General features: G+C 50.0%; 1 protein-coding gene across 1 annotated transcript in view; it reads left to right on the top strand.

Moving 5' to 3' along the window:
* The window catches only part of ITGB5 (integrin subunit beta 5), a 63714-nt gene that overhangs the window by 22449 nt on the left and 29101 nt on the right, over positions 1-12164 (top strand). Inside the window, exons 6-9 of the mRNA XM_087733565.1 lie at positions 5174-5335; positions 6806-6901; positions 7906-7995; positions 12000-12134. Coding sequence (XP_087589691.1) covers positions 5174-5335; positions 6806-6901; positions 7906-7995; positions 12000-12134 — 483 coding nt within the window. The remainder of the gene's footprint in view (positions 1-5173; positions 5336-6805; positions 6902-7905; positions 7996-11999; positions 12135-12164) is intronic.

Here is a 12164-nt window from a genome sequence, read left to right as displayed (position 1 = left end):
CTGATGCCATCCAACAGCCATCTTCCCTCTTACAGCTTGGCACAGATATTGTTGGCACAACTACAGCGCTGCTTCCAATACTCATCTTCTCAGTTTTGGAGAGCTGGCTCTCATGGTTAGAGCAGAGACATCTCAGGACAGTGACTCAGTTGTGCCACCCACCATGTGGTTCTTTGCAGTCCCTTCCACCACATTATTGCAAAAATGGGACAACGTTTCCCTACGGTGCAGAAATACCTCAGTGTGTATCACAAGGGCTCATTTTGGAGGTGTTGCTGGAAGACAGGAGACCTGCAAGGTATTTCCTGCACATTTGTGCTGGCCTCAAGCTGTTGGTAGGGACCAAAATCTTTGACTGTGGTTCTTGAGTGCACAGCCCCGTCCCTTCTAAATTCAGAAGATGAATTTAGATGCTGGTGCCATCTAAATTCAGGACTGAACATCCTCTAGGAAGGGTGCACAGAGGTGAGCGTGTGCACTTGCATGGCTCTTGGCACGATGTGGCAGGTCACGACAGAGGAATTTCTGCAGCAGTGGCAGTTAATTAATTACCGGAGCTTGGGGCTGGGAAAGAAAGTCCATGGGACCGGTGTGTGAGGCAGGAGAACCAGCTGCACCACAACTCGCGCTGCCTTGGCAGCCCCTTGCTGTGGGTGGAGCAGCTGCCTGCTGATTGTAGGCGTGAGCAGCAAAGGCTTCATCCATCCAGAGTTAGAATAGCCAAAGTTTCGGGCCAGCTGATTGACCTCCTAAGCCCTGTAGCCAAAATGTGAGCTTAGTGATTAATTTCCCTCATCGCAGCCGAGTAATGGCCTGGACCGGTCGGTGGCTGCGGGTTGTGGTGGGGCTCAGCACCGTCAAGGAGGGTGAAGGTGGCAGATATCTGGGTGACAGTGAAGTGCCACTTCCTGGTAAGGATGCTTTTTGCTGCAATGAATGGTGCTTCGCATCTGGTGGTGATTAATGAAGTATCATGGGGACTAAACCCTGCACAGACAGTGCTTTCTGGTAACTCCGGAGCTGTTTTCCCTGGTGCAGGGCACGCAGCATACAGGCTTAGTGCCTTCTGGGGTGGGTTTCCTCATCACCACTGTGGCACCTCATTGCATCTCTCTGGCATGCTCCAGCTTTTTCCAGCTTTCACCCTCTCTACCATATTCAAAACCCCAAATTTAAACCCAAAATTTAAACAAAACCCAAAACCCATTATGACCTTAGAAAGTCCCCTGCCTTCAGGGCAATGCAGCCTGTTGACCGTGAAGTACTTTGTGCTCAGCAGCAGAGTTTGTGGCATCAATGGGGGCATCCTGGGGAAAGCCAGTGGTGGCATGGCAGAGCCTCGCTGTTTCCAAACCACCGTGTCCGAGTGTGGTCTTTTCCTCCCCTTCAAGCACTGAGGTGTCAGAAACAATACTTACTCTGTTGACTAGGTATTTTTATACTCTAATTCATATCAAGCATTTCTTCTGCATGAGCTGTTCAAGAGCTCTGTAACGCTCAAGTCATTTTTTGGCCTGGTTTTCAACCCAAGGAGTGGGGAAAGTTTGTACAGCTAATACAGACTAATGAGCAGGCCCAGGGTTTGGCTCCTTTCTGAAAGATGAAGATATGGTAAATGTTATTCTGGAGGCAATGAAAGAGCCAGAGACAATAAGCCTTTATCCTGATGCTAAAATGGTTAGCCAGGAATATTAATCAACCGTCTGTAATTACATTTTCCATTTGCAGTATTTTGGTTTTCTGCCATTTTTTACGTGCAAGCATCATATGGCTTGGTGGTATGTATAAGTTTCAGATCTTATATACTAAGATGCAGCAAGGAGATAATGCTGGATTAGAAAATAAAGTGTCTTTTGAAATAATTTTGATTGGTGTTTGCTAGACATTGGTACATGGAGATGGGCAAGACATCAGGAAGACACTGAGGCGCCTTTCAGAGCTACGCAAAACGAAGGAGGTTTTGGCTTTTAATCTCTAAGGCATACTTGTCTTGCACCTGTATCTGTTTCTTCCTTCCAAAAAGGTCTGCACCTGAGAAACTGGTGGGGTTTTGGACATACTGATGAAGCCAGGGGGGGTCTCCTGGCAGTTGATGTCTTGGCAATTGAACCCTCTTTATTCAGCACCCAAAGCATAAATTTAGATATTTATTTCAGGCTTGGAAATACTGATGCAGGGTTTTGCAGCCTTTTCAATAGGATTCGGAGGGCTGGGCTGTGCTGAGACAGCTGTGGCAGTTTCGCCAGTCGCTGTTGGGTGTCAGGAGTGAGAAGCTGGCCTTTCAGGGTATGGGAGGCAACTGCAGCAGGTTGTAGGAGTAGGGGCAGGATCCATAGTGTGCCCAGCCCTGCAGAGACACGTCTTCCCACTTCACTCTGCTTTGGGTCAGGGCCCACCCCTGCTTTCAAAATCCTTTATATCCCATGAGGATCAAAAAACAGATGAGGGGAGAGACGTCAGTGCAGGTATTTTTGTTCAACAATCCCAGTCCAGTAAAAATAAATGAAAGTCTCTTTGGTTATTTGTTTTAAACAGAGCAGAGTGCTGCTCTGGGTTTTGCGGTGGAAACTGCGTGCTGAAGAGCTGTATTTTCCAGTGCCTGCAAGCTGCTGGCAGAGGCAGTGTGAGATGCGGTGGCTCCTTGGTGTGCCGGCCTCTCCGGATGCTTTCAGTGTGGCATTGGCACCGGCTCGGCCACCCCATCGGAGACACCCTGGTCTGATGCTCCAAGGCATCAAATGCTCTCAATGCCCAGATATTGGCACTGACACTGTGGGTGCTCATTGCTTTTTGGAAGTGAGCTCCTGAACTGAGCAATCAAAGCATTTCTGATGTTGTTTATGTGGGAAGGTGTGTGTCGGAGATGCGGGGAGTTTGTCTGTAAAGGGATGCTTAGCCCGTGATTTAAAGGGGGCTTAGCAGGCAGGTGAACAGAAGCATCATCCCTGAAGTGGCTTCATAACTGCTGCTTGAATGCAGCTCATTGTCTTTGTGCGTACCACATTTCTAAGGAAACGAAACTCAAATTAATCCTTTTAATCTGTTTGGGAGTTTCTTGGCCTCAATTTTTTAAAAAGAAAAGAAATCAGCTTTGGATACACAAAGGAAAGTGGACTGGATGGGCTTCTGTCTGGTGGCTGAGTAGACCAACAACTGCTTCTTGCATTGTTAGAATTGTAATCACTTCTGGGTTGAGTTCTTAAGAAATTACGTTTTGGCATGAAGATTTTGCCTTTTGTCCAGTGCGGTCACTTCAGTGGAATGAATCCTGCCTCCTAGAGCAAAAAAGTCCTCACTGCGTACTGAGCTGGACTGTAACGTGCTAGTACGTGGCAAAGGACGTGTGTTACCAATGATTTCTTTCTATGGCCCTACTTGCATTGTATGGGTCTTTAAAATACCATTAAAGAAAAAAATACCTTCTGCAATAGGGAAGAAAAAGAAATCTGTTCTGGAATAGTGTCCCTGAAGCAAGAGTTATATTTGTCAGGAAGATCAGCATGCTTTGGGCTATGACTTACCTTTGCAGGTGAAAATTGCACTGGCAGCCGTGATTCCGCATCCTTCTGCCTGCTCTGCCCTCTCGCCCTGCCCACACCAGTGCTTTCCATAGGAAGTGTCTTTGCAGCCGGGCTGCGGCAGCTCGTAGGCTAGCATCTTACTGTAAAACAAGGCAGATGTCAGATGTTGCTAGATAAGCTGAGCAATAAGCTCCAGAGGAGCTGGGTATATTCATCTGCACTGCTTTCCCATCAGTAAGCTTTTCCCTCGTCCCTTTCCAAGGGATTTGTGCTCTTGCTCTGAGCCGGGGGCTGGAGGGAAGGGGATGCTGGATGTGTGTGGGGAGGGAAGGCGTGGGGCTGCGTCTCTGCCGGCAGACGGGCAGGGTGGCCAGCCCAAGGGGAAGCTCTGGGAGATGGGGCTTTCTGGCTCCGGTCTCTGCTGCGGCAGGATCTCCTTGCCGTGGCTGCAGGCAGGACTTCAGCCTGCCCAGCTTGGCATGAGCTGGCAGTGGGAGCAGCCAGCAAGCACCGGGGAGTGTGCTGCAGTGCTATAGATTCCCAAAATTTCCTTTGGGCTTCTCTGTTTCCTTCCACTTCCATTGCAACAAACTGCTTCAGTGTGCTCTTGTAGGCACAGATCTGCTTCTTGGGCCGATGCAAAGCTGGAAACCTGGGGAAGCTCCATGGAAGGGAAATGTTTATCATCTAAATCTTATCCCTTTACTTGAAAAAAATCTGTCCCTGCATCTCTGTCCATTCAAAGACGGTGATAATATCTGGCCCTTGCACAGAGGGACCAAGGTGGGTTCAGAGGACACTTCTTGTTCTGTGCTTGATGTCTCAGTGCTTTCATAGGGACCACTAGAGCATGGCTTGGAGTTAGCGTGTTCTTAAATACAGAGAAGTTGCTCACAGCAGAGCTGTGCGGGGCAGTTGTGCGTGGATTAGTGCAGGCAACCACTGCCAAAGCTCCCACTGCCACGCTCTGCTCCAGCTGTATGTGTCCCTGCTCCTCTGGGCTGTGGTGCAGGGGGACTGAGCTGTTCAGGGCACGTGTAGTGGTGCACAACGAAATGGCAGGAGGCTTGGAGGCACTATCGCTTCCAGAAGATGTGTGCAGAAGGAGACCAAGGCAGAATGCCTGTGCAGGCACAGGCATGCGTGTGGGTGCACCAAAGCCAGTTCCCTCAGGCAGGGACCTCACTTGGTACATCACAGCTCAGAAACCGCCTTTATGAGCGGGCAGTAATGAAACTGCTGAGTGGGGATATTGCAGCTCTTGCCGTTGCCTTGGCTGCTCCACAGAGCTGAGGAAACAAGGTCAGATTAAATGTGTGTGGAGGAATTTGGCAGGTCTCCTTTGGCTATAAAAGCAGCTGAAATTCTTATTCTTGGATCTGGGTAGAGAAGGTCTGGTGGACAGTCCACGTACCTCCTCATGCCTTTTTAAGTAAGTGTGTTGGAAGGAGATGTTGGGAAATGCTAGATGGGCCCCTGACATTTTGTTTTCTTGCCAGGGATGGGTGGACAGGAGCATGGTACTGTTCTAATTAGTGCTAATGGGCCTGCTGCTGGATGGGCACGTGGCTGGGACCATGTGCAGGGTGAGGGGCCAAGCGTGGGCTGGGCAGGGGCAGACCGGCTGTCTCACAGGGTTTGTTTTCCCCCAGGAGAAGATCGGCTGGCGTAAGGAGGCATCTCACCTGCTGGTCTTCACGACGGATGACGTGCCCCACATAGCCCTGGATGGGAAGCTGGGGGGGCTGGTGCAGCCCCATGACGGCCAGTGCCACCTGAACGAAGCCAATGAGTACAGTGCATCCAGCCAGCTGGTGAGGGAGGATATGGGGAGCCAGGCCTTGGAGACCTCGAAGTGTTGGTGGACCTCTCTGGAGACCAGCCGCCTCTGACTCCAGCAGCTTTTGGCAAATGTGGCCCCTGACTGGCATGGTTTTACCCGGTCCTGCAGTTTGCAAATAAAATTTGCCATTCCCCTTGGGCATCCCCCCGCAGTGAATGCTTCTGTGATGCTCAAAAATAGGTTAGGAGCTTAGTGGGTTTCTTCAGGGCTCATTGCAAGGGAGGGAAAAGTAACTTGGTGTCCTGAAGAGCATCAGGTTTGCTGCAAAGTGTAGAGGAAACATCAAATATGTCAGCTCTTTTCTAAAATGTCCAGTGGATTGTCAGCTTCTCCCCGGGGAGGCTGAGCCTACCTTCGTGTGGCTACAATGGCAAGCACAACAGGATGCTTCTCTTATTTACAGCCTTTGAGCTTGACACTAACATAGGTCTTAGTAATAAATAGACAAACTGGCCCTTTTAATTTAAACTCAGTGGAGGAAACTTCTGGGGTGAAGGAACACTTGCCTGACACCTAATTAGCACGTCCTTCTGCAAAAGGGTGCTTTATTCGGCAGATCACAAGCACTACTTATGATTTTTGTTCCTGCATGGATGTCACCCTGTAAGAGGATGTGTTTCTGGATGGCTGCATTATGGCCAGAGGCTAGGATCCTCAGAGAAACCCTCTTTGTATCCCCCTGTGCAATCCTAGCAAGTGTATACGTAAGGGAGCACAGCCCCCATACCGACGTGGAGTTACGCTGGGTAGCTGGCATGGGGATGCTGCCTTGATGTTTCTGTGTTTGACTCTTGGAAGCTCTCAATCAGCCCTCCAGTCTGCAAGTAAATGAGGTGTTTTTAAATGAGGACAGCACTTCAGAAGCAGCCTGGGGTTTTAAACTCAAGCTGGTCTCTTGAAAGTGTGCCCTGGTTCATTAGTTTGTTGCTTGTGGGTAGCTAGAGCAGTATCTTCCTGCTATCCTCTCTGTCTGGGAAGTCTGCAGAATTAAAGATCTTCTTGTAATCTCTTTTCATTCCAGTATGCAGAAGGAGCAGGGCAATAGATGTTTCAGCTTTGGGAGAAAAATCATACATTTGCACTTACTGCAGTTCTAGATCTCCCTGCCTCGCATCCCTGGATAGAGCAGCCAGTTTATTACACATGTGCGTCTGTTGATGCCAAAGCAGAAAGAGGAAAGAAAGCAATCCAGTATTTCAGGTGTTGCTGTAGCTAATGGTGTTGTCAGTCATATATTCTAGTGAAGGGTGTAGCAGAAATATTTAAGGGATGACAGAATTTCTACTATTTCAGTTGGGATTGTGCTGGTACATCAGGGACTTCCTCCCGCAGCAAAACATGAAATGTGTCTGGAAGGAATTTTGCTGTTGGGAGAACAGCAATGAAATTAGTTTTGTTTCTGTGTTACCGATCAGTCTTTCTGCCCTTTTTGTGCCCCTAGGATTATCCTTCCCTGGCGCTTCTTGGGGAGAAACTCGCTGAAAACAACATCCACCTGATTTTCGCTGTTACAAAAAGCCATTACGTCCTGTACAAGGTAAGCACCGCTGAGCCGCCCGGGCTGCGGGGGGATTTCAATGCCTTGTGAAAGCATCCTCCTGCCGGCACCGTGGATCGGAGGCAGCCGCAAGTGCGCATGTGTGCAGGCGCGAACAGGGCTGGCAGAGGCAGGCAGATGCAGGCAGGCGAGGCTAAGCCCGTCGTCCCTCCTTGCTAGTCCTTTCATTGGAAAGCACTAAAGCTTCTTAGAGCAAACAGATACATACGTTAGTAACCATGTGAAGACCTAAAATAGACTCCAGCTTAATCTTGATGTTCGGATGGCTGCCAGCCATGCAGCATGCGAGAGAGCAGAAACCTGTTCAACCCATTCTGCAGTGACTTAATCCCATTACCTAATCGCACGCAGTGCTTCTGCCCAGCTGTGTTTTTCCATCACGGAGTCCAGAGTCCTGACGCACCACATACAATTTCTTTTCTTGAAAGAAAAAGGTGACCCAAGTCACAAGGGCCGGCCTGTGTCTGCAGCTGCCCCACGGGGTTTTGCTCCTCTGTGGATGTGGGGAGGTGTTTCAGGCGAGGTTGCGTTCAGAAATCTCTGCTCCGGCACTCGAGGCTCTAACAAAAACAACAAGCAGCCGCGTTGCTACAGTCGAGATGCTGCTGCTCTCCTGCAGAGAGCGGGAAGGCTGAGCTCATTCTCCACCCCTTCTCCGGGGATGCTTGCGGGTGGTGAGGCGAGACGGGGCAGCCGCACCTCCCTCCTCCACAGCGGCTGGGTCTTGCCCCCTCCAGCAGCAGATCCAGGTCCGTTAGTCCCCGGCCCGTGGCCATGAGCTTTGTTTAGTGTTTGAGGTGCCGCGTTAGCAATGCTTTGTTTTCAAAAGCTCCATGTTAGCAGGAGCCAAGCTGTACCATGTACACCACCGGATGATGGGACGGGGTCTGTGGCCAGTGTCCCTGGTGTGGAGTTGGTCCCTCCTCGCCCTCTGCTTTCCTCACTGCATCTCAGCATTTTCTTTCATTTGCTTTTTTTTCAAGAACTTTACCGCCTTGATTCCTGGGACAACAGTGGAGATTTTGCACAAAGACTCCAAGAATATCATCGAGCTGATCGTCAAGGCCTACAATGTAAGTGCATTTTAATACCGCAGCTGCTGTCGTGCGAAGCGCCAGGAGCTCAGCCAGCTTGCCCCTCCCCGTCGTGCTCCACCCGGCTTGGCCGCCTTCCTCCCCAGTCTGCTGCACACCGCCAGAGCTGGGGCATCCACCCTGGGGAGGGAAACAAGAGGTGTGAGCTGGAGAAGGAGCACAGGGATGCCCAAAGGAGCCTGTGGCACAGCAGAGATTTCACCCCACGTCTCTTGTGTGCAGAATTACCCTCAAAATACAGCTCTGATCTCAAACAGTTCTCTCTCAGAGCACCCTACTAGTATGTAAAATAGATTATTTCTTTACTATCTGATGTTCAGAGGCCTCCCAAAGACATGACTGGGCTCTGGCTAAGGTTGCGTCCTTGTATTGGTCTCCATGCAGCACAAGTTGGTCCTCAGCAACCCATGAGCATCACCATGTCTCTTGGGTCCCAAAGGAGCCCTGCCTACGTGTCGTTGCCAGTGCACCCTGCCCTGCCATGCTGGTGCCCATGGGGGACAGCGAAGGACCTGAAGTTGTACTGCTGACCTAATGTTGTTCATCTTCGTGGAGATCAGGGGAGCATGTCAATTAGAAGCAGCTAAATCGCATGTTCGTTGGGTAGTTAGTTGTCAACATTTCTGTTGACTTCTCCCTGAATTCTTATGGGTCAGCTCTTCGTGCTCCTGGAAGGATATTGCTGTTTAGGTGCTGGGCATGGAGATCTGACCCTGTAATGGGTCAGCCTTCAGGTAGGGTTCCTTATGCATGGGAATTGTGAACACAGCTTTCGATGGCAAGTCTTTCATGGTACTATGGTCATTAGGGCAAGGGAGTGAGGAAGGACTTTTTTGGAGGAGTTTACACATCCAGAGGTCATGTAGGATTGTGCTGTGCTTTGCATGACCTGTAACATTCACCTTTCCTTCCCCCACAGCTCCCTGCAGTTAAAGCAGGATTTGGTTATGCCCTTGGGAAGAGTGCTTCCCAAAGCTTTACCCTCTGAGGAAAGGCAATGAGCAGCTAATGCTGCTAACAAGGCCCTGGAGATACTGCAAAACAAAAGCCCAGGTATCCCAGTTTGTCCCCTTGAGGAAGGAGGGTCTTGTGGATAAGATCCTTGGCTGGGGAGAAAGAAATGAACATTCACTCCATGTTGACTTTGCATGTAGTTTCAGTGCCATTGCATGAAAACCTCCCTTTGCCTCAGTTTCCCAGCTGTAACATGCATCTGTGCCTCCATTTCACCACCCCTCGAGCCTTAGCTGATAGATATAAGCTGATGAAAGCTGCCGGGGATCAGATGCCCCCACCCCTGCTCCCTCCCTCTCTTTGCTTGTGAGCTTTCCAGTGGAGCTGGCTGGAAACCACCAGGATGCTGAGACCAAGGTGCTCCATGGAAGGAGCAGTGCGGGATGAACTGTTGCTGAGACCGGGGCTGGTTTCTTGCCTGTTCAGCTGGGTGGTGGGTGCGGGCTGGGACCCCTGGGCCTGCTGCTGGGAGCTGGCAGCTCCTGCCTGTGCTGCGGGCAGCCTGCGGCCGCGGGAAACCTGGCGCCCTCCCAGCTCCTCTCCTCTCCGTAGCTTTGTTTTTTCCTGAAACGAAGGAGGAAATTCTCACTGAAGGAGAAGTCTAAAATTTCTGTTCCCAAGTGGGAGTGAACCATTTTTTATTCCTCACGGAAAGGAAACTCTGAGCCTGGAAGAAACCCTTCATCCGCAACAGGGACCGTCTTCTCCTGCGGGGTGGCAGTGGCTGGTGCCCTGGGCCCAGGCTCAGCCTCTCCCCGTCAGTGCTTTGGCCGTCTCTGGTTCTCTCTCGTCTGCTTCCCTCCACAGATGCATACGTCAGACTTGCTCAGGGCTTATGTTACCCCTGAGATCCCTTTCCCCTATCTCTTCATCTTCTCTCTCCCTTTTTCTTCTGCGCGGTGTGCTGCCGCCCCTCCCTCATCCGGAGGGGTGTGAAACAAAAGAGAACAGGAACAGCTTTTTTTCTCTGTCCTCACTGAGAAAAAAACCTTTTCCCCCAGATCTCAACAGGCCTGAGAGATGGAGAGGCTCCTGGGGGCTGTGCCTGGGCTGGCACAGTGCTGGGGGATCTCTGCCCAGGCATGCAGGCTGAGTTTGGACCCAAGGGAGCAAACGGGACGCTGGCTTAAAAACTGCTTTCCTAAACCCAATCCAGGCCGGTCTTGCATGTGTTTCTAGTTACACCACCGATGGGTTTCCCATGGCGGGTGGCCTTCACATCAGCCATCCCTGGAGCCACTGCCTGTTCAGGATTTCCTTGGTTTTACACTGAAAGGATCCATCCTTTGAATTTCTCCTGGGCTATAGCAGACAGCTTTATTTCAGGCAGAGACATTGCTCCATCTCAGGACCAGGTCCTTCCTCTAGGTCTGTCCAGCATCGTCTGCTCATCCCTGAAGGTGCAGCAGGCTTGGGGGCCACCAAAGGACACAGCGGCAAAATCCCACAGTCGTCCTTAGCGGTGGCTGCGGTGCTGTGAGAAGGTATTGCTGTGTAACGGTGCAAAGTGGCTAATAATAATAGCATTACAATTAAGCTAATAGCATTACTACATAGGGCTAACAAGAAATCTTGGCATCTGTATAAGAACATAGGAAGAGCCCGCACAAGGTCATAGCGAGGTCTGGCCTGGTGCCCTGTCTTCCGCTGTGCCCCAGGTGAGATGCTCTGGGCAGGAAGACAGAAGAGCGTATCAGTGTGACAGCTAATTTCTATGGGATAATTTTGGGCAGGGCAGCACGTTCAGCTTTACCAGCACGCATGGTGTTCATCCGACAGGCGATGGATGCTCCGTATGGTCCAAATTGCCACCCCATGAACAGCTTCTCTGTTACAGCAGGGAGATGGGAAATTATTCCTTTTTTTTCTCAAGGGCTGTTTAGATTCGCCTGACCAGAACTCATTTATTTCCTGCCTGTTTCCAAAAGCATTAGCTCTTTGCTGGCATGTGAACCTTGGTTTTGTTATCACATGGACTTGCAAAACGTCTGAATTAGTACTTTTCCTTAATCTGGCCACTTTGGTGAGGGTTAGGGACAAGGGGGAGAGGGATGGAGCTGCAAGCTGGCTTTGGAAAATAAATGTATTTGTACAAAAAGCTCCATTTTGAAAACTTTTGTCTTTTTTGGACACCACTCATAAAAAAATCAGTTCCAGCCATCAGAAGAATGAAACAAAACTCTCTCATTTCAAATTAATACTTATAAACTTCATTTTGTTTTGACTTAAAAAGTCTGTGTGTGCAGCAGGGAGGGTAGATGAGAAGCAGACAAAAGCGGGTAGGAGCATACCAAAACCTTGCTGATGGAAAGCGTTTTTAACTTTGAAAAGTTTCGCAAAGAAAGAGATTTTTCATTTATTTTTCCCCGTAGTGGTGGCTCCAGCTGACACATCTGAAAGGGTATTTTTTTATTTGGCATTTTCTCCAAAGAGGGAAAATACATTTTTCTGACCAGTTGGGTGAAATCAAGAAAGCAGGACAGAGTTAGTGCCGTTTTACACCGCAGTACAACGGACATCACAAGGCAACTGCCAGTGGCGAAGCAGGCTTTGCGCTTCGCTAAGGGTCTGGTTTATGGGGAGGAGGAGGTGCAGATGTGCGCACGAGGCTCTGACCTTCGGCTCAGAGATGCTCGATTTGTGGTCGAGAATGTTTTCTTCCTTCTTTTTCTTGTGCATCCATATCTTTTCAGTGCTGGCTACAGTGGTCTTCATGTCAGTCCCAGAGGGCATAAGCCACCTGCAGGGGTTTTAGGCAGCTCCCCATGACTCTAATTGCGTTCATCAGAAGTCTCCTGAGCTGGTTAAGTCAAACCCAAATGTCAATGTGTGTGCACAGGTAATTTTTTTTCATATAGGTGCAGAGATGTCCTAGTGACCCTCTGGAAACCTCAGGAGAAGAGACTAAAGCAGAAGAAACCCACCCGCCTTTGGGAACCTGACAGTTTGCTTTCCTCTTGTGTTTCTAGAGTATTCGGTCCAAGGTGGAGCTCACAGTCTGGGACAGCCCTGAGGACATTGGCTTGACCTTCACTGCAACGTGCCAGGATGGGTTGTCCTATCCCGGGCTCAGGAAGTGCGGGGATCTCAAAATAGGAGATACGGTGAGTCTGCCATTCAGTCCGTCCCCTGAG

The sequence above is a fragment of the Nipponia nippon genome, unplaced genomic scaffold (genome assembly GCF_047370975.1).
Source record: "Nipponia nippon isolate SJK-2023a ecotype South Korea unplaced genomic scaffold, ASM4737097v1 scaffold_5, whole genome shotgun sequence".
In the NCBI taxonomy this organism is placed as follows: Eukaryota; Metazoa; Chordata; class Aves; order Pelecaniformes; family Threskiornithidae; genus Nipponia; species Nipponia nippon.
Note: the sequence above shows the minus strand (reverse complement) of the source record. Positions and strands in the feature narration are given on the sequence as shown.